General features: G+C 38.3%; 1 protein-coding gene across 1 annotated transcript in view; it reads right to left on the bottom strand.

Annotated features, from left to right (window-relative positions):
* CYP2C19 (cytochrome P450 family 2 subfamily C member 19) overlaps positions 1–22,317 on the bottom strand; it is an 89,963-nt gene that overhangs the window by 22,344 nt on the left and 45,302 nt on the right. The window contains exon 6 of the mRNA XM_003825386.8: positions 13,921–14,062. Within this exon, the coding sequence (XP_003825434.3) occupies positions 13,921–14,062 (142 nt within the window). The remainder of the gene's footprint in view (positions 1–13,920; positions 14,063–22,317) is intronic.

The raw sequence follows: 22,317 nt of genomic DNA, 5'->3' as shown, positions 1-22,317 counted from the left end.
AGAAAGAAAACCAAAATTAGTAGAACAAAAGAAATAATAAAGATCAGAGCAGAAATAAATGAAATTTAAATGAAGAAAACAAAACAAAATGTCAATGCAACAAAAAGTTGTTTCTTTGAGAAATTAAACAAAATTGACAAGTTTTTAGCCAGACTAAGAAAAAAAAAGAAGTTTCAAATAAATAAAAACAAAAATAAAAAAGGAAGCAATACAACTGATACTGCAGAAATTCAAAGAATAATTAGTGGTTACTATGAGCAACTATATGCCAATAAATTGGAAAATCTAGAAGAAATGGACAAATCCTTAGACATATATGACCTATTGAGATTGAACCAGGAAGAAATCCAAAACCTGAACATGCAATGACCAGTACCAAGATCAAACCTGTAATAAAAATTATCCCAATAAGGAAAACCCCAAGACTGGATGGCTTCACTGCTGAATTTTACCAAACATTTAACAAAGAACTAATACCAACCCTACTCAAACTATTCCAAAAAATAAAGGAGAAGAGAATACTTCCAAACTCATTCTATGAAGCCAGTATTACCCTGATACCAAAATCAGACTAAGACACATCAAAAAAAGAAAACTACAGGCCAATACACCTGATGAATACTGATGCAACAATCCTCAACAAAATACTAGGAAACCACATTCAACAATACAATAGACAGATCATTCACAGTGACCAAGTGGGATTTATCTCTGGGATGCAAGGATGGTTCAACATGTGGAAATCAAGCAGTGTGATACATCATATCAACAGAATGAAGGATAAAAACCATATGATCATTTCAGTTGATGCTGAAAAAGTATTTGATAAAATTCAACATCCCTTCATGATAAAAATTCATTAAAAACACTTGAGAATGATGATTTCCAATTTCATCCATGTTCCTACAATGGACATGAACTCATCATTTTTTATGGCTGCATAGTATTCCATGGTGTATATGTGCCACATTTTCTTAATCCAGTCTATCATTGTTGGACATTTGGGTGCAGTGCACCAGCATGGCACATGTATACATATGTAACTAACCTGCACAATGTGCACATGTACCCTAAAACTTAAAGTATAATAAAAGAAAAAAGAAAAAAAAAACACTTGAGATAGAAGGAACATACCTCAACATAAAAAAAGCTATATGACAGACCTACTACTAGTACCATACTGAATGGGGAAAACTGAAAGCATTTTCTGTAAGATCATGAACATGACAAGGATGTCCACTGTTGCCATTGTTATTCTTCATACTACTAGATGACCTAGCAAGAGCAATCAGGCAAGAGAAAGATATAAAGGCTATCCACATTAGAAAGGAAGAAGTCAAAATATCCTTGTGTGCAGATGATATAACCTTATACTAGGAAAAACCTAAAGATTCCACAAGATAATTATTAGAACTGATGAACGAATTCTGTAAAGTTGAAGGATACAAACTCAACATAAAAATCAGTAGTGTTAATATATGCCAACAGTGAACAATGAGAAAAAGAAATTTAAAATGTAATCCCATTTAAAATAGCCATATATAAAATAAAATACCTAGGAATTAATTTAACCAAAGAACTGAAAGATCTCTGTAATGAAAACTATAAAGCACTGAGGAAAGAATTTTAAGAGATCACAACAAATGGAAAAATATTTCATGTTCATGGATCGGAAAAATCAATATTATTAAAATGTCCATACTATCAAAACAATCTACAGATTCAATAAAATCCCCATCAAATTACAAATGACATTCCTCACAGAAATAGAAAAAAAATCTTTAAAATTGACATGGACCCACAAAAGACCCAGAATAGTCAAAACTATCATAAGCAAAAAAAAAAACAAAACTGGAGGAATCACATTATCTCACTTAAAATTATACTACACAGCTATACTAACAAAAACAGCACGGTACTGACATAAAAGCAGACACATAGACCAATGGAACAGAATAGTGAATCCAGAAACAATTTCACACACCTAGAGCGAACTCATTCTTGACAAAGGTGCTGACATGGTTTGGCTGTGTCCCCACCCCACATCTCATCTTGAATTGTAATAATCCCCAAACCCCAAGGACAAGGCCATGTGGGGATAATTGAAACATGGGGTGGTTTCCCCCATACTGTTGTCATGGTAGTGAATAAGTCTTACAAGATCTGATGGTTTTATAAATGGGACTTCCCCTGCAAAGATCTCTGCCTGCCACCATGTAAGATGTGACTTTTCTCCTCATTTGCCTTCCACCATGATTTTCAGGCATCCCCAGCCATGTGGAACTGTGAGTCCATTAAACATCTTCCCTTTATAAATTACCCGTTCTTGTGTATGGCTTTATTAGAAGCATAAGAACAGACTAACACAGGTACCAAGAACGTACACTGGGGGAAAGACCATCTCATCAATAGATTGTGCTGGGAAAATTTAATATCCTACACAGAGGGATGAATCTGGACTCATATCTCTTGCCACATACAAAAATCAACTCAAAATGGATTAAAAACTTAAATATGAGACCTCAAACTGTGAAAATACTATAGGAAAATACTAGAAAACATCTCCGGGACATTGGTCTAGGCAAAAATTTCTTGAGCAATACCCCACAAGCACAGGCATTCAAAGCAAACATGGACAAATGGGATCATATCAAGTTAAAAAGTTTCTGTACAGCAAAAGATACAATCAACAAAGGGAAGAGATAACCTACAGAATGGAGAAAAATATTTGCAAACTACTCATCTGACAAGAGATTAATAACCAGAATATATAAGGAACTTAAGTAACTCTATAGAAAAAAATCTAATAATCCAATCCAAAAGTGGGCAAAAGATTTGAATAGACATTTCTCAAAAGAAGACATGTTAATTGTTAACAGACATACAAAAAGGTGGTCAACACCACTGATCATCAGAGAAATGTAAATCAAAACTACAATGAGATGTCACCTCACTCCAGTTAAAATGGCTTATATCCAAAAGACAGGCAATAACAAATGCTAGTGAGGATGTGGAGATAAGTGGACCCTCGTACAACGTTGGTGGGAATGTAAATTAGTATGACCACTATGGAGAGCTGTTTGAATGTTCCTCAAAAAACTAAAAATATATATCGTAAGTTTTTTAAAAAACTAAAAATAAAACTACCAACAACCCTACTACTGGGTATATACCCAAAAGAAAGGAAATAACTATATCAAAGAGACATCTGCACTCTTGTGTTTGTTGCAGCACTGTTTACAATGGCTAAGACTTTGAAACAACCTAAATATCCATCAACAGACAAATGGATAAAGAAAATGTAGTACATATACACAATGGAGTTCTATTCAGCCATAAAAAAAAAGAATGAGTTTCAGTCATTTGCAACAACATGAATGGAATTGGAGAGCATTATGTTAAGTGAAATAAGCCAGGTAGAGAAAAACAAACATAGCATGTTCTCACTTATTTGTGGGATCTAAAATAAAAAGAATTTAACTAATGGACATAAAGTGTAGAACGATGGCTACCAGATACTTGAAAGGGTAGTGGGGGGTGAGAAGGGAAGTAGGGATGAATAAGACCTACTATTTGATAGCACAACAGTGTGACTATGGTCAATAATAACTTAATTGTATATTTTAAAATAACTGAAAGAGTGTAACTGAATTGTTTATAACTCAAAGAATAAATGCTTGAGGGCACAGATACCCCATTCTCCATGACATGCTTATTTCACATTGCATGCCTGTATCAAAACATCTCCTGTACCCCACAAACATATTAATATATACCTACTATGTACCCATAAATATAAAAAATAAAAAAGGAAAAAAGATAAATCTGTATGTACATATACATTAGTATATATAAGTAATACAAATAAAAATAATGAAATGTGGGGAGGAGCAAAGATGGCCGAATAGGAACAGCTCTGGTCTACAGCTCCCAGCGTGAGCGACGCAGAAGATGGGTGATTTCTGCATTTCCATCTAAGGTACCGGGTTCATCTCACTAGGGAGTGCCAGACAGTGGGCGCAGGTCAGTGGGTGCGTGCACCCTGCGGGAGCCAAAGCAGGGTGAGGCATTGCCTCACTTGGGAAGTGCAAGGGGTCAGGGAGTTCCCTTTCTGAGTCAAAGAAAGGGGTGATGGACGGCACCTGGAAAATCAGGTCACTCCCACCCGAATACTGCGCTTTTCCAACGGGCTTAAAAAAACGGTGCACCATGTGATTATATCCCGCACCTGGCTCAGAGGGTCCTACGCCCACAGAGTCTCGCTGATTGCTAGCACAGCAGTCTGAGATCAAACTGCAAGGCAGCAGCGAGGCGGGGGGAGGGGCGCCCACCATTGCCCAGGCTTAATTAGGTAAACAAAGCAGCCGGGAAGCTCGAACTGGGTGGAGCCCACCACAGCTCAAGGAGGCCTGCCTGCCTCTGTAGGCTCCACCTCTGGGGGCAGGACACAGACAAACAAAAAGACAGCAGTAACCTCTGCAGACTTAAAAGTCCCTGTCTGACAGCTTTGAAGAGAGCAGTGGTTCTCCCAGCATGCAGCTGGAGATCTGAGAATGGGCAGACTGCCTCTTCAAGTGGGTCCCTGACCACTGACCCCTGAGCAGCCTAACTGGGAGGCACCCCCCAGCAGGGGCAGACTGACACCTCACACGGCAGGGTATTCCAACAGACCTGCAGCTGAGGGTCCTCTCTGTTAGAAGGAAAACTAACAAACAGAAAGGACATCCACACCAAAAACCCATCTGTACATCACCATCATCAAAGACCAAAAGTAGATAAAACCACAAAGATGGGGAAAAAACAGAACAGAAAAACTGGAAACTCTAAAAAGCAGAGTGCCTCTCCTCCTCCAAAGGAACGCAGTTCCTCACCAGCAATGGAACAAAGCTGGATGGAGAACGACTTTGACGAGCTGAGAGAAGAAGGCTTCAGACGATCAAATTACTCTGAGCTACGGGAGGACATTCAAACCAAAGGCAAAGAAGTTGAAAACTTTGAAAAAAATTTAGAAGAAGGTATAACTAGAATAACCAATACAGAGAAGTGCTTAAAGGAACTTATGGAGCTGAAAACCAAGGCTCAAGAACTACGTGAAGAATGCAGAAGCCTCAGGAGCTGATGCGATCAACTGGAAGAAAGGGTATCAGCAATGGAAGAGGAAATGAAGCGAGAAGGGAAGTTTAGAGTAAAAAGAATAAAAAGAAATGAGCAAAGCCTCCAAGAAATATGGGACTATGTGAAAAGACCAAATCTACGTCTGATTGGTGTACCTGAAAGTGATGGGGAGAATGGAACCAAGTTGGAAAACACTCTGCAGGATATTATCCAGGAGAACTTCCCCAATCTAGCAAGGCAGGCCGATGTTCAGATTCAGGAAATACAGAGAACGCCACAAAGATACTCCTCAAGAAGAGCAACTCCAAGACACATAATTGTCAGATTCACCAAAGCTCAAATGAAGGAAAAAATGTTAAGGGCAGCCAGAGAAAAAGGTCGGGTTACCCTCAAAGGGAAGCCCATCTGACTAACAGTGGATCTCTCGGCAGAAACCCTACAAGCCAGAAGAGAGTGGGGGTCAATATTCAACATTCTTAAAGAAAAGAATTTTCAACCCAGAATTTCATATCCAGCCAAACTAAGCTTCATAAGTGAAGGAGAAATAAAATCCTTTACAGACAAGCAAATGCTGAGAGATTTTGTCACCACCAGGCCTGCCTTAAAAGAGCTCCTGAAGGAAGCACTAAACATGGAAAGGAACAAATGGTACCAGCCGCTGCAAAATCATGCCAAAATGTAAAGACCATCGAGACTAGGAAGAAACTGCAACAACTAAGGAGCAAAATAACCAGCTAACATCATAATGACAGGATCAAATTCACACATAACAATATTAACTTTAAATGCAAATGGAATAAATGCTCCAATTAAAAGACACAGACTGGCAAATTGGATAAAGAGTCAAGACCCATCAGTGTGCTGTATTCAGGAAACCCATCTCACATGCAGAGACACACATAGGCTCAAAATAAAAGGATGGAGGAAGATCTACCAAGCCAATGGAAAACAAAAAAAGGCAGGGGTTGCAATCCTAGTCTCTGATAAAACAGACTTTAAACCAACAAAGATCAAAAGAGACAAAGAAGGCCATTACATAATGGTAAAGGGATCAATTCAACAAGAAGAGCTAACTATCCTAAATATATATGCACCCAATACAGGACCACCAAGATTCATAAAGCAAGGCCTGAGTGACCTACAAAGAGACTTAGATACCCACACATTAATAATGGGAGACTTTAACACCCCACTGTCAACATTAGACAGATCAACGAGACAGAAAGTCAACAAGGATACCCAGGAATTGAACTCAGCTCTGCACCAAGCGGACCTAATAGGCATCTACAGAACTCTCCACCCCAAATCAACAGAATATACATTTTTTTCAGCACCACACCACACATATTCCAAAATTGACCACATACTTGGAAGTAAAGCTCTCCTCAGCAAATGTAAAAGAACAGAAATTATAACAAACTATCTCTCAGACCACAGTGCAATCAAACTAGAACTCAGGATTAAGAATCTCACTCAAAACCGCTCAACTACATGAAAACTGAAAAACCTGCTCCTGAATGACTACTGGGTACATAACGAAATGAAGGCAGAAATAAAGATGTTCTTTGAAACCAACGAGAACAAAGACACAACATACCAGAATCTCTGGGACGCATTCAAAACAGTATGTAGAGGGAAATTTATGGCACTAAATGCCCACAAGAGAAAGCAGGAAAGATCCAAAATTGACACCCTAACATCACAATTAAAAGAACTAGAAAAGCAAGAGCAAACACATTCAAATGCTAGCAGAAGGCAAGAAATAACTAAAATCAAAGCAGAACTGAAGGAAAGAGAGACACAAAAAACCCTTCAAAAAATTAATGAATCCAGGAGCTGGTTTTTTTGAAAGGATCAACAAAATTGATAGACCGCTAGCAAGACTGATAAAAAAAAAAAGAGAGAAGAATCAAATGGACGCAATAAAAAACGATAAAGGGGATATCACCACCGATCCCACAGAAATACAAACTACCATCAGAGAATACTACAAACTCCTCTACGCAAATAAACTAGAAAATCTAGAAGAAATGGATAAATTCCTGGACACATACACTCTCCCAAGACTAAACCAGGAAGAAGTCGAATCTCTGAATAGACCAATAACAGGAGCTGAAATTGTGGCAATAATCAATAGCTTACCAACCAAAAAGAATTCAGGACCAGACGGATTCACAGCCGAATTCTACCAGAGGTACAAGGAGGAACTGGTACCATTCCTTCTGAAACTATTCCAATCCATAGAAAAAGAGGGAATCCTCCCTAACTCATTTTATGAGGCCAGCATCATTCTGATACCAAAGCTTGGCAGAGACACAACCAAAAAAGAGAATTTTAGACCAATATCCTTGATGAACATTGATGCAAAAATCCTCAATAAAATACCGGCAAAACGAATCCAGCAGCACATCAAAAAGCTTATCCACCATGATCAAGTGGGCTTCATCCCTGGGATGCAAGGCTGGTTCAATATATGCAAATCAATAAATGTAATCCAGCATATAAACAGAACCAAAGACAAAAACCACATGATTATCTCAATAGATGCAGAAAAAGCCTTTGACAAAATTCAACAACACTTCATGCTAAAAACTCTCAATAAATTAGGTATTGATGGGACGTATTTCAAAATAATAAGAGCTATCTATGACAAACCCACAGCCAATATCATACTGAATGGGCAAAAACTGGAAGCATTCCCTTTGAAAACTGGCACAAGACAGGGATGCCCTCTCTCACCACTCCTATTCAACATAGTGTTGGAAGTTCTGGCCAGGGCAATTAGGCAGGAGAAGGAAATAAAGGGTATTCAGTCAGGAAAAGAGGAAGTCAAATTGTCTCTGTTTACAGATGACATGATTGTATATCTAGAAAACCTCATCGTCTCAGCCCAAAATCTCCTTAAGCTGATAAACAACTTCAGCAAAGTCTCAGGATACAAAATCAATGTACAAAAATCACAAGCATTCTTATACACCAACAACAGACAAACAGAGTGCCAAATCATGAGTGAACTCCCATTCACAATTGCTTCAAAGAGAATAAAATACCTAGGAATCCAACTTACAAGGGATGTAAGGAGAACTTCAAGGAGAACTACAAACCACTGCTCAAGGAAATAAAAGAGGATACAAACAAATGGAAGAACATTCCATGCTCATGGGTAGGAAGAATCAATATCGTTTAAATGGCCATACTGCCCAAGGTAATTTACAGATTCAACGCCATCCCCAGCAAGCTACCAATGACTTTCTTCACAGAATTGGAAAAAACTACTTTAAAGTTCATATGGAACCAAAAAAGAGCCCACATCACCAAGTCAATCCTAAGCCAAAAGAACAAAGCTGGAGGCATCACACTATCTGACTTCAAACTATACTACAAGGCTACAGTAAGCAAAACAGCACGGTACTGGTACCGAAACAGAGATATAGATCAATGGAACAGAACACAGCCCTCAGAAATAATGCTGCATATCTACAACTATCTGTTCTTTGACAAACCTGAGAAAAACAAGCAATGGGGAAAGGATTCCCTATTTAATAAATGGTGCTGGGAAAACTGGCTAGCCATATGTAGAAAGCTGAAACTGGATCCCTTCCTTACACCTTATACAAAAATCAATTCGAGATGGATTAAAGACTTAAACGTTTGACCTAAAACCATAAAAACCCTAGAAGAAAACCTAGGCATTACCATTCAGGACATAGGCATGGGCAAGGACTTCATGTCTAAAACACCAAAAGCAATGGCAACAAAAGACAAAATTGACAAATGGGATCTAATTAAACTAAAGAGCTTCTGCACAGCAAAAGAAACTACCATCAGAGTGAACATGCAACCTACAAAATGGGAGAAAATTTTCGCAACCTACTCATCTGACAAAGGGCTAATATCCAGAATCTACAATGAACTCAAACAAATTTAAAAGAAAAAAACAAACAACCCCATCAAAAAGTGGGCAAAGGACATGAACAGACACTTCTCAAAAGAAGACATTTATGCAGCCAAAAGACACATGAAAAAATGCTCATCATCACTGGCCATCAGAGAAATGCAAATCAAAACCACAATGAGATACCATTTCACACCAGTTAGAATGGCAATCATTAAAAAGTCAGGAAACAACAGGTGCTGGAGAGGATGTGGAGAAATAGGAACACTTTTACACTGTTGGTGGGACTGTAAACTAGTTCAACCATTGTGGAAGACTGTGTGGCGATTCCTCAGGGATCTAGAACTGGAAATACCATTTGACCCAGCCATCCCATTACTGGGTATATAACCAAAGGGCTATAAATCATGCTGCTATAAAGACACATGCACATGTATGTTTATTGCGGCATTATTCACAATAGCAAAGACTTGGAACCAACCCAAATGTCCAACAATGATAGACTGGATTAAGAAAATGTGGCACATATACACCATGGAATACTATGCAGCCATAAAAAATGATGAGTTCATGTCCTTTGTAGGGACATGGATGAAATTGGAAATCATCATTCTCAGTAAACTATCACAAGAACAAAAAACCAAACACTACATATTCTCACTCATAGGTGGGAATTGAACAATGAGATCACATTGACACAGGAAGGGGAATATCACACTCTGGGGACTGATGTGGGGTGGGGGGAGGGGGGAGGGATAGCATCGGGAGATATACCTAATGCTAGATGACGAGGTAGTGGGTGCCGTGCACCAGCATGGCACATGTGTACATATATAACTAACCTGCACAATGTGCACATGTACCCTAAAACTTAAAGTATAATAAAAAAATGAAATGTTTGAAAACATAAAGTAAGCATCAATTTAGTCATGAAATTACTGTCTTGGAAAAAAACAGGAATTAATTTTACATCAAAATAACACGTCTAAACATTAAGTTATGCTAACAGATTTACGCGTATATATAACTGTGTATTTGTGCAGCTGTGCTTGTGTGTGTGAGAGTCTGCAATTTGCAATGGTATTCTTTTCATTCTCACACTTTCCAAATCTACCATTTTGAACATTCTAGCAGCTTCTTCTGAAAATACATTCACATTTCTAAATAAAGACCTTGTTTCTATTTCTTACTTATCTTTTTGTAGATTATATTTAATAATTTTTTATTATGAGAATGAAAATTTTAATCTCCATGTTCACCTCATATTTGAACACACCCTCAGATAGACACACTAATTTTTCCACACTGCTTTTTCCAGAATATATTTAGATAACAATTTTTATGATATCAGTATTCATTGCTTATATCATTCTGACTACATAAATATGGTTCTCTGGTAAGACAGCTATGATTATATTTTATTTTTAGCACTTTCTTAAACTTAACCACATCTCTTTATTTCTATTTGTAATTTTCTGTTTCCCAAGTTAGAAATACTTACAAATGTTCAGGCAGATGTTTGAAACTCCTTTTTTAGTTATTGGAAACTCTCATAAAATCTGTCACATCTCTTGTTCTTGCTGTCTCATCTCACTTCTGAATTATCCACCAGGTCCATTCTGAAGTAGTTGTTTTCTAGGCCTGGTGCTAGGCAGCCTCCCTGACACTCTCATTGTCCTATGTGAGGTCTGATTGCTGGAGCTCAGGACTTTCTATAACTAGGTTTCAGGCATTTGAATTAAGCACATTCTCCAATATTTTTCTGAGAAAGGGACAATAGAAGGAAAAATTTTGGCAAATGTGCAAGTCTGAAAACACACTATTTCTATTAATATGCTAAATAATATTAATAGTTCCTCTTGAGAATTCTGAATCCTAATTCTTTCAATATGACCTGGTATAGCTCTGAAAGTTTTTGTGATTTTCCCTTTAATTCTGGTGTCCTGAAATTCCATGACCCTGTGTCTAGCAGTGTATGTTTTCATTTCATTCACTCTGTTAGACATTGAAGATAATTTTCTGTTAAGATGGCAAAAGAAAACTGTCATTTCTCTAGATCAGTTCCCTTTCTGTAGGATAACGCTAGCTGCTGAATTTTAGGAAGAAAGATGAATAAAAGAGTTTTAAGTCTCTGAATTGAAGGTGTGGACCCTTACCAAATCTGCCTTTCTAGCCTACACCTCATGTCTTTTCTGGCACTGCCCTTTGTCCCTGAGTACGGGGCTTCTTAAACTCAGTTTCTCTAGAGAGTAAGCCTCCTTTTTCTTGTGGGAGAAAATTAGTTACTTGATGAAAAGAGTTGTGTAGGAAACCTAGGCAGAGAGAGCCTTCTTTTTCAACCTCATTCTCTACCATATTTGACCCTTGGTACTTCCAAATACTAATATTGAGGGGACTTAAGGGACACTGATTAATTTTCCTCCTTGATAAATTTTCCTCTTCTGACTTTTTGGTTACAAGTTTATCCTCTCTGTACAGATTTATTATTCCTCCATTTGCTCTCTGTGTTTTAGAAATTTGTTAAAGCTTTATTGACTATTGCCTGTACTCTACATAGCTTAAAGGGCTCAAACAGCTAATATCCCAAATCTATAAAAAACTAAAACAAATTAACAAGCAAAAAACAAACAAAAAGAAATGGTCAAAGGACATGAACAGACACTTCTCAAAAGATGACATACAAGCAGCCAACAAACATATGAAAAAATGTTCAACATCACTAATCATCAGAGAAATCAAAATCAAAATCACAAGGAGGTACCATCTCACACCAGTCAGAATGGCAATTATTAATATTAAAAAGTCCAAAAACAAGAGATGCTGGTGAGGTTGCAGACAAAAGAAAATGCTTTTACACTGCTGGTGGGTATGCAAACTAGTTCAGTCACTGTGGAAAGCAGTTTTTATTTCTGAAAGAAATTAAAATAGAACTTTAGTTGACCCAGCAATCCAACTACTGAGTATATGCACCCCCCCAAAAAATTCATTCTATCAAAAAGACACACACACCAATATGTTCACTGTAGTGCTATTCACAATAGCAAAAAAATGGAATCAACTTAAGTGCCCATCAACAGCAGACTGTATAAGGAAAATGTGGTAAATATACACTGATATGGTTAGGCTGTGTCCCCACTCAAATCTCATCTTGGACATTAGCTCCCATAATTCCCACATGTCATGGGAGGGACTCAATGGGACATAATTTAATCATGGGGGCAGGGTGTTCCCATGCTGTTCTTGTGATAGTAAATAAGTCTTGCTATCAGAGACTTATTGTGAGGCCTTTCCAGTCATGTGGAATTGACAGTCCATTAAACCTCTTTCCTTTATGAATTACCCAGCCTCAGGTATGTCTTTATTAGCAGCATGAGAACAGACTAGTATATACACCATGGAATACTATGCAGCCATAAAAAAGAACAAAAATCATGTCTTTTGCAGCACTATAGATGAAGCAGGAGGCCATTATCCTAAGCAATCTAATACAAGAACAGAAAACCAAATACCACATGTTCTCACTTATAAATGGGAGGTAAACATTGAATACACATGAACCTAAAGATGGGAACAATAGACACTGAGGATCACTATATAGGGGAGGGAGAGAAGGGATGTGGGTTGGAGAACCATCTGTTGGGTACTATGCTTACTGCCAGTGTGATGAAATAGTTGGGACCCCGAGACTCAGTGTTACACAATTTACCCATGTAACAAATCTGTATTTTCACCCTTTAATCTATAAAAAAAAGTTGAAAAAATCTTCTAGAACGTTATAGGTTAGTAATTGTTCAAAAAAAGGCCTAACTCTTATTTGTAATTAGGTTATTGTCATTAAATGGGGGATACTGACACAGGGGAAAAAAGAATATTTATTATCTGCAGCATAACCAAAAGTCTTTAAAATTTCTAAAGTAAAGTTGTTCATAAAAGATAAAATTATTGGCCCCCCCAAAAATATTCTTATTTTATCCAACACCAATTTCACAGAAACTGTCTCAGGTACATCTTCTGCCTAAATGGAACTTTCTTTAGGTACCTCTTTTAGTAAACAGAATCAACTTTCTCATGAATCTAACTTTTTAGAATACTTATCAGACAAGGAATTTTTTCAGGCAGCCTCACTACATTTCTAGGATTACCATTTATCCTTCAATAAGAAGAGTTTCCATTTTCCCTACTCCAGCATTTGAACCTGAAATTTTGAGAATGAGAAAAGTTATCTTTAACAATACACTTGCTGTTCAAAATGGCCTTTTAATAATAAAACCAACATGCAATCCCAGGCCAACTTATGTTGTCTCTTCCTGCCATAAGTCACTGTCGATGAAATCCAGACACACTGGGCCAGAGCTCTATTGCTTTTGAAACTGCCATGCTGTCTTCATTTCTCTCAGTTATCTTCCTCTACTGTGCAAAGATGTCCTTTTTTACTTTTCTTTTCTTTTCCTTTTTTTTCTTTTCTGAGACAGGGTCCCACTCTGTCACCCAGGCTAGAGTGCAGTGGCACAATCTTGGCTCACTGCAACCTCCACCACCCGGGTTCAAGCGATTCCCATGCCTCAGCCCCCAAGTAGCTGGGATTACAGTGGTGTGCCACAATGCCCGGCTACGTTTTGTATTTTTACTAGAGATGGGGCTTGGCCACATTGGCCAGGCTGGTCTTGAACTCCTAGCCTCAATGGTCCACCCACCTAGGCCTCCCAAAGGGCTGGGATTACAATCATGAGCCACTGCACCAGGCCAGGATATTCCATTTTAATCACACCATTAAATTGGGACAGATTACAGCTGCGGGCACAGAAATTTAAATAATGAAACTTCTCTAAGAGAAACAGAAAGGAGAACACTAGCAGCACCTTCCCAACATCTTTCCTAAAACTCAATTAACTCATCCTCTGTGATCATACCTGAGACCTCTGGGTGCTTCAGCAAGAGAAGGAGAGCATATCTCAGAGTTGTGCTTGTCGTCTCTGTCCCAGCTCCAAGTAAGTCAGCTGCAGTGATTACCAAGTTTTCAATAGTGAATTCAGACTGTTGGTTTTGCTTTTCCTAGGAATGATTTGATGCAATTATCTGACAAATTATTTAACAGCATATTTGATGACAGTAAATTCAAAATTACTCACATTGTATACTTACCAACATAGAAACTGTAAAGTATAGTACTAGAAAAAAATATTGTATGGTGTAGTGGATGCTGTAGACCAACTGGCCCAAACTTTATTTCCTACCCCCTTATTCCATGCTTGCTTAAAAATTCCATTTGTCAGACTCTGCAGTTAGCTGACTCACACAGCATATTTTTTGGCAAAAAAAAAATATATATAAGCAGAAGATCTCTAGGTCCACTTCTTCTATTTCCTCTTTCATTCTCAAAACACAAATGAGAAGATATAAAGACATTTTCTGTTAAAGTTACTATTACCTGTAGACAACCACAACTTAAATTAATAAAAATAGGAAAATTAGGGCCATATCATTAGATACTATGAGCCTGAAACAAGAGTCTGCAATTATCTTCTTCTGTCAGAAAGGTACATGGACTCAATATTGCCTGCAGATTCATTATAAAGTTGAAATTTTATAAAAACAGATATGAAAAAAGCAACATGACAGTAAAACCTAGAACAAATTATAGAGAAAGAGAATGAGTTTACAATGACAAGATGGGCCCACAGTATTGTAATCTATATGGGAGGCAACAGACAACTTTTTCTAGAATGCAAGTAGTGCAGGAATAAATAAAAATATACAAAGTGAAGAGAAAGGACAATGATGAAGATGGAGAATAAGGACATTAATTGCCCACAGGGAATAAAAGAGAGAGTAAGGGTAAGGCATATGCCAAGGCTCAGAGACTGGAGTTCTCACAATTTGGAAGTTCAGAGAGCGAAAGCAATGGATGAGGAATACTTAGTTTGAATTAGGGCTGGGGTGTTGATGTGATGCAGAATTGACAACAATAAGGGGAAAGTTTTGAATACTGAGTACAAGAGATCATCAATATACAAAAACATATTACTTTCTAACAAATCCCTAGGCCAGCAATAAATTAATTATGCTTTTAGAGTCTCCAAGTGACCTGTGTCATGTTAAATATTGTATAGTTAACACCACTGAAATAGACTAGATTCTCTCAACATGTGTAGACAAAGACAGTCCTCTCCCTTGGTAACATCAGCTTCACACAGTTTTCTAAGCTTGCCATGTTGAAAATTACTCTTAAGTAAGAAGAACAGTGCAGTCACAAACCAGTATTAACATTTCCATCTCTTCACTTGAGCTTGGTTACTTAGCATTAATAAGGTAGTATATCCTATCTTATTAATGATAGTAGCCATATTCTACTTGCTGGGCTCAAATCTAAAGAGCACCCCTTCTACATCAGAGGCAGGCCACAGCATTTTCCTGCACCTCACCCTCAGAAACAGATTCACAGCCACAACTCAGTCTGTGGGCTTCAGCTGCTAAGGTGTGCTAGAGTCACAGACCTTGGTTCTGTGGGTAATCTACATTCAACACTGCCACAGAGAGTGAACCTGCGCCGCAAGACCCAGGTGTCACAATACATGATTAAAAGACCCTGAGTCTAGAATGATGCTTCTATGACAACTTCAAGGATCTGTACTTGTAACCCAGCACCAATGCCGCTGAGTGTATGCCATGTCAGAGATGACACCAAAAGGAATCCCTTAGGCTAAGTCACCCCAATTTTAGGAAAATAAAAATAGGAGGATGCCCAAAGACTTTGACACTAAGGACATTAACAACCTACACTGCTCCTGATACTGCTGCAAACTTCTACAGCCTAGGCCACTGAGGCACCCAAAATTATTGCTGATATTGGCCATAGCTAGAGAAACTACACAGATACTATCACAATGCATCTATCAAAAACTGAGTTACCCACTCTTCGTCACCTGCACACAAACACTCAACTTCAGATAAAAGTCTTTCTCTATGAAATTCACTCTAGAGATTTTGGAATAGCAATTGTTCCATCACATGCATAGACATCAATTCAGGGACACAACATGAAAAATAAAGAAATATGGCACCACCAAAGGGACATAATAACTCTCAAATAACAGACCTCAATGAAAACAAATCCACAAATATTAAAAAAAGGAATTCAAAATAATTACCTTAAAGAAATTCAATCAGGAGGGTGGCTGGCAAGATGACTGAATAAGAAAAGCTCCAGTCAGCAGCTCCCAGCGAGATCAATGAAGAAGGTAGGTGATTTCTGCATTTCCAACTGAGGTACCTGGCTCATCTCACTGGGAATGTTTAGACAGTAGGTGCAGTGCATGGAGGCTAAACTGAAGCAGGGAGGAATGTTGTCTCACCTTGGAAGCCCAAGGGATTGGTGAACTCCCTCCTATAGCCAAGGAAAGCCTTGAGGGAATGTGCTGTGAAGAACGGCCCAAATACTGCAGTTTTTCCATGGTCTTCACAACCCACAGACCAGAAGATTCCCTTCAGAGCCTACACCACCAGGGCCCTGGGTTTCAAGCACAAAACTGGGTGGTCATCTGGGCAGACACCAAGCTAGCTGGAGGGGTTTTTTTATGCCCCAGTGGTGCTGTAACACCAGCAAGTCATAACCATTCAGTCCCCTGGAAAGAGGACTGAAGCCAGGGAGCCAAGAGATCTAGCTCAGGGGATCTCACCCCCATGGAGCCCAGCAAGCTAAGATCCACTGGCTTGAACTTCTGTTTGCCAGCACAGCAGTCTGAAGTTGACTGGGGATGTTTGAGCTTGAGGGGGGGGTGAGGGGAGTCTGCCATTGTTGAGGCTTGAGTAGGTGGTTTTCCCCTCACAGTGTAAACAAAGCCTCCAGGAAGCTAGGACTAGGTGGAGTCCACTTCAGCTCCGCAAAGCCACTGTAGCCATACTGCCCCTCTAGATTCCTACTCTCTGAGCAGTTGCATCTGTGAAAGACAGGCAACAGTCCCAGTCAGGGGCTTATAGATAAAACTCCCATCTCACTGTACTGAGAACCTGGAAGAAGGGGTGGCAGCGGGTGCAGCTTCGGCAGACTTAAATGTTCCTGCCTGCTGGCTCTAAAGAGAACAGCAGACCTCCCAGCAGGGGTCAACAGACACCTCATACAAAAGAGCTTTGGCTGGCATCTGGCAAGTGTCCCTCTAGGATGAAGCTTCCAGAGGAATAAACACACAGCAATCTTTGCTGTTCTGTGGCCTCCTCTGGTGATACCCAGTCAAACAAGGTTTGGAGTGGACCTCAAGCAAACTCCAGCAGACCTGCAGCAGAAGGGCCTGACTGTTAGGAAAAAAACTAGCAAACAGAAAGGAATAGCATCAACATCAACAAAAAGGATGTCCACGCAAAAAACCCATTCAAAGGTCACCAACATCAAAGACAAGAGGTACATAAATCCACAAATATGAGAAAAAAAACAGCACAAAAAGGCTGAAAATTTCAAAAACCAGAACATCTCTTCTCCTCCAAAGGATCACAACTCCTTGCCAGCAAGGGGACAAAACTGGACAGAGAAAGAATTTGATGAATTCACAGAAGTAGGCTTCAGAAGGTGTGTAATAACAAACTCCACTGAGCTAAAGGAGCATGTTCTAACACATTGCAAAGAGGCTAAGAACCTTGAAAAAAGTTAGACGAATTGCTAACTAGAGAAGAACATGAGTGACCTGATGGAGCTGAAGAACACAGAATGAGAACTTTGTGAAGCATAAATAAATATCAATAGCCAAATTGATAAAGCAGAAGGATATCAGAGATTCAAGATCAACTTAATGAAATAAAATGTGAAGAAAAAAGTTAAAAAATAAGAATAAAAAGAAATGAACATAGCCTCCAAGAAATATGGCACTATGTGAAAAGACCAAATCTACGTTTGATTGGTGTACCTGAAAGTGATGGGGAGAATGGAATCAAGTTGTAAAACATTCTTCAGGATATTATCCAGGAGAACTTCCATAATCTAGCAAGACAGACCAACATTCAAATTCAGGAAATACAGAAAACACCCACAATGATACTCCTCAAGAAGGGCAACCCCAAGACACATAATTGTCAGATTCACCAAGGTTAAAATAAAGGAAAAATGTTAAGGGAAGCCAGAAAGAAAGGTCGGGTTACCACATAGGGAAGCCCGTCAGACTAACAGCATATCTCTCTGGAGAAGCTCCACAAGCCAGAGGAGAGTGGGGGCCAATATTCAACATTCTTAAAGAAAAGAATTTTCAACCCAGAATTTCATATCCAGCTAAATTAAGCTTCATAGGCAAAGGAGAAATAACATCCTTTACAGACAAGCAAATGCTGAGGGATTTTGTCATCACCAAGCCTGCCTTACAAGAGCTCCTGAAGGAAACACTAAATATGGAAAGGATCAACTGGGAACAGCCACTGCAAAAACATACTAAATTTTGTAAAGACCATCAACACTATAAAAAAACTGCATCAACTAAAAGGCAAAATAATCAGCTAGCATCATAATGGCAGGATTAAATCCACACACAATATTAACCTTAAATGTAAACAGGCTAAATGCCCCAATTAAAAGACACAGACTGGCAAATTGGATAGAGTCAAGACTCATCAATGTGCTGTATTCAGGAGACCCATCTCACGTGAAAAGACACACATAGGCTCAAAATAAAGGGATGGAGGAATATTTACCAACCAAATGGAAAGCAAAACAAAGCAGGGGTTGCAATCCTAATCTCTGATAAAACACACTTTAAACCAACAAAGATTAAAAAAAGGGGTGGTATCATATAATGTTAAGGGGATCAATGCAACGAGAAGAGCTAACTATCCTAAATAGATACACACTCAATACAGGAGCACCCAGATTCATAAAGCAAGTTCTTAAAGACCTACAAAGAGGCTTAGGCTCCCACACAATAATAGATGGAGGCTTTAACACCCCATTGTCAATATTAGACAGATCAATGAGACAGAAAGTTAACAGGGATCTCCAGGACTTGAACTAAGCTCTGGACCAAGCAGGCATAATAGATATCTAAAGAACTCTCCACCCTAAATCAACAGAATATACATTCTTCTCAGCACCACTTCACACTTATTCTAAAATTGACCACATAATTGGAAGTAAAACACCCATCAGCAAATACAAAAGAACAGAAATTAAAGCAAACAACTTATTAGACCACAGTGCCATCAAATTAAAACTCAGGATTAAGAAACTCACTCAAAACTGCACAACTACATGGAAACTGAACAACCTGCTCTGAATGACTACTGGGTAAATAACAAAATGAAGGCAAAATAAAGATGTTCTTTGAAACCAATGAGAACAAGGACACAGTGTACCAGAATCTCTAAGACACAGCTAAAGCAGTGTTTAGAGGGAAAATTATAGCACTAAATGTCCAGAGGAGAAAGCAGAAAAGATCTAAAATCAACACCCTAACATCACATTTAAAAGAACTAGAAAACCAAGAGCAAACAAATTCAAAACCTAGCAGAAGACAAAAAATAACTAAGATCAGAGCAGAATTGAAGGAGATAGAGACAGGAAAATCCCTTCAAAATATCAAAGAATACAGGAGCTAATTTTCTGAAAAGATTAACAAAATAGGCTGCTAGCCAGACTAATAAAGAAGAAAAGAAAGAAGAATCAAATAGAGAGAGCAAAAAAATGATAAAGGGGATATCACCACTGATCCTACAGAAATACAAACTACCATCAGAGAATACTATAAACACCTCTATGCAAATAAACTAGAAAATCTAGAAGAAATGGATAAATTTCTAGACACATACACCCTCCCAAGACCAAACCAGGAAGAAGTCCAATCCGTGAAGAGACCAATAACAAGTTCTGAAATTGAGGCAGCAAGGAATAGCCCACCAAGCAAAAAAAAAGCCCAGGACCTGAAGGATTCACAGCTGAATTCTACCAGAGGTACAAACAGGAGCTGGTACCATTCCTTCCGAAACTACTCCAAACAGTAGAAAAAGACAGACTCTTTCCTAACTCATTTTATAAGGGAAGAATCATCCTGATACCAAAACTTGGCAGACATAAAACAAAAAAAAGAAAATTTCAGGCCAATATCCCTGATGAACATCCATGCGAAAATCCTCAACAAAATACTGGCAAACTGAATCCAGCAGCACATCAAAAAGCTTATCCACCACGATCAAGTTGGCTTCATCCCTGGGATGCAAGGCTGGTTCAACATATGCAAATCAATAAATGTAGGCCGGGCGACGTGGCTCACGCCTATAATTCCAGCACTTTGGGAGGCTGAGGTGGGTGGATCACAGGGTCAGGAGTTTGAGACCAGCCTGGCCAACATGGTGAAACTCGGTCTCTACTAAAGATACAAAAAATTAGCCAGGCGTGGTGGCAGCCTCTGTAATTCCAGCTATTCAGGGGGCTAAGGCAGGAGAAACACTTGAATCTGAAAGGCAGAAGTTGCAGTGAGCTGAGATAATGCCACTGCACTCCAGCCTGGGTGACAGGGCAAGACTCCGTCTCAAAATAAATAAATAAATAAACAAACACACACAAGCATAATCCATCACATAAACATAACCGGTGACAAAAACCACATGACTATCTGAATAGATGCAGAAAAGGCCTTTGACAAAATTCAACTCCCCTTCATGCTAAAAACTCTCAATAAACTAGATTTTGATGGAATGTATCTCAAAATAGTAAGAGGTATTTATGACAAACCACAGCCAAAATTATACTGAATGGGCAAAAATGGAAGCATTCCCTTTGAAAACTGGCACAAGACAAGGATGCCCTCTCTCACCACTTCTATTTAACATAATATTGGAAGTTCTGACCAGGGCAATCAGGCAAGAGAAAGAAATAAAATAAAAGGTATTCAAACAGGAAGAGAGAAAATCAAATTTTGTCTGTTTGCAGATTACATGATTGTAGATTTAGAAAACTCCAACCAAAGCAAAAATGGACAAATGGGATTATATCACGTTAAAAAGTTTCAGCACAGCAAAGGACACAATCAATAAAGTGAAAAGATAACCCACAGATAGGAAGAAAATAATTGAAAACTACCCCTCTAACAGGGGATTAACAACCAGACTATATAAGGAGCTCAAACAACTCTCTAGGAACAAATCTAATAATTTAGTTTTAAAGTGGGCAAAAGATTTGAATAGATGTTTCCCAACAGAAGACATACAAATGGAAAACAGACATATGAAAAAGTGCTCAATATCATTAATCATCTGAGAAGCACAAATAAAAACTGTAATAAGATATCATCTCACCCCAGTTAAAGTGGCTTATATCCAAGAGATGAGCAATAACAAATGCTGGTAAGGATGTGAAGAAAAAGGAACCCTCATATATTGTTTGTGGAAATTTAAATTCATACAATTACTATGGAGCAAGATTTGGAGGTTCCTCATAAAACTAAAAATAAAGTTACCAAATGACCCAGCAATCCCACTGCTAGGTATATATCCAAAAGAAAGGAAATCAGTATATTGAAGAGATATCTACACTCCCATGTTTGTTTCAGCACTGTTTATAATAGCTAAGATATGGAAGCAACCTAAGTGTTCATCAATGGATGAGTGGATAAAGAAAACGTGGTATATATACACAACGGAGTACTATACAGCCATTTAAAAAAATGAGATTCGGTCATTTGCAACAACACAGATGGAATTGGAGATTATTATGTTAAGTGAAATAACAGGAACAGAAAGACAAACATCACATGTTCTCACTTATTTGTGGGATCTAAAACTCAAAACAATTGAGCCCATGGAGATACAGGGTAGAAAGATGGTTACCAGAGGCTGGGAGGGACAGTGAGTGGGTGAAGGGGAGTGGAAATTGCTAATGGGTACAAAAATAGTTATAATTAATGAATAAGTCCTAGTATTTGATAGCACAATAGGGTGACTATAGTCAATAATTAGTCAATCATACATTTTTAAATAACTTAAAGAGTATAATTCGATTGTCTGTAACATAAAGGATAAATGCTTGAGAGGATAGATAAACCATCTTCCATAATGTGATTATTACACATGGCATTTTTATATCAAAATATCTCATGTACCCATCAAATATATATATCTTCTGTGTACCCAGAAACATTTAAAAACACACAAAAATACTATAAAGCTATAATATCTAAAATAACATTATACTGGCCTAAAAGCAGACACATGGACCCATGGAAGAGAACAGAGAACACAGAAATTATTCCATGCCTTTATAGCAAACATTATTGACAAGGCATCAAGAACATTCACTGATGAAAGAACAGTCTCTTCATTAAATAGCAACAGGAAAACTG

This window comes from Pan paniscus, chromosome 8 (genome assembly GCF_029289425.2).
Source record: "Pan paniscus chromosome 8, NHGRI_mPanPan1-v2.0_pri, whole genome shotgun sequence".
NCBI lineage: Eukaryota > Metazoa > Chordata > Mammalia > Primates > Hominidae > Pan > Pan paniscus.
The sequence above is the reverse complement of the archived record's forward strand: the minus strand, read 5'-3'. Positions and strand labels throughout refer to the sequence as shown.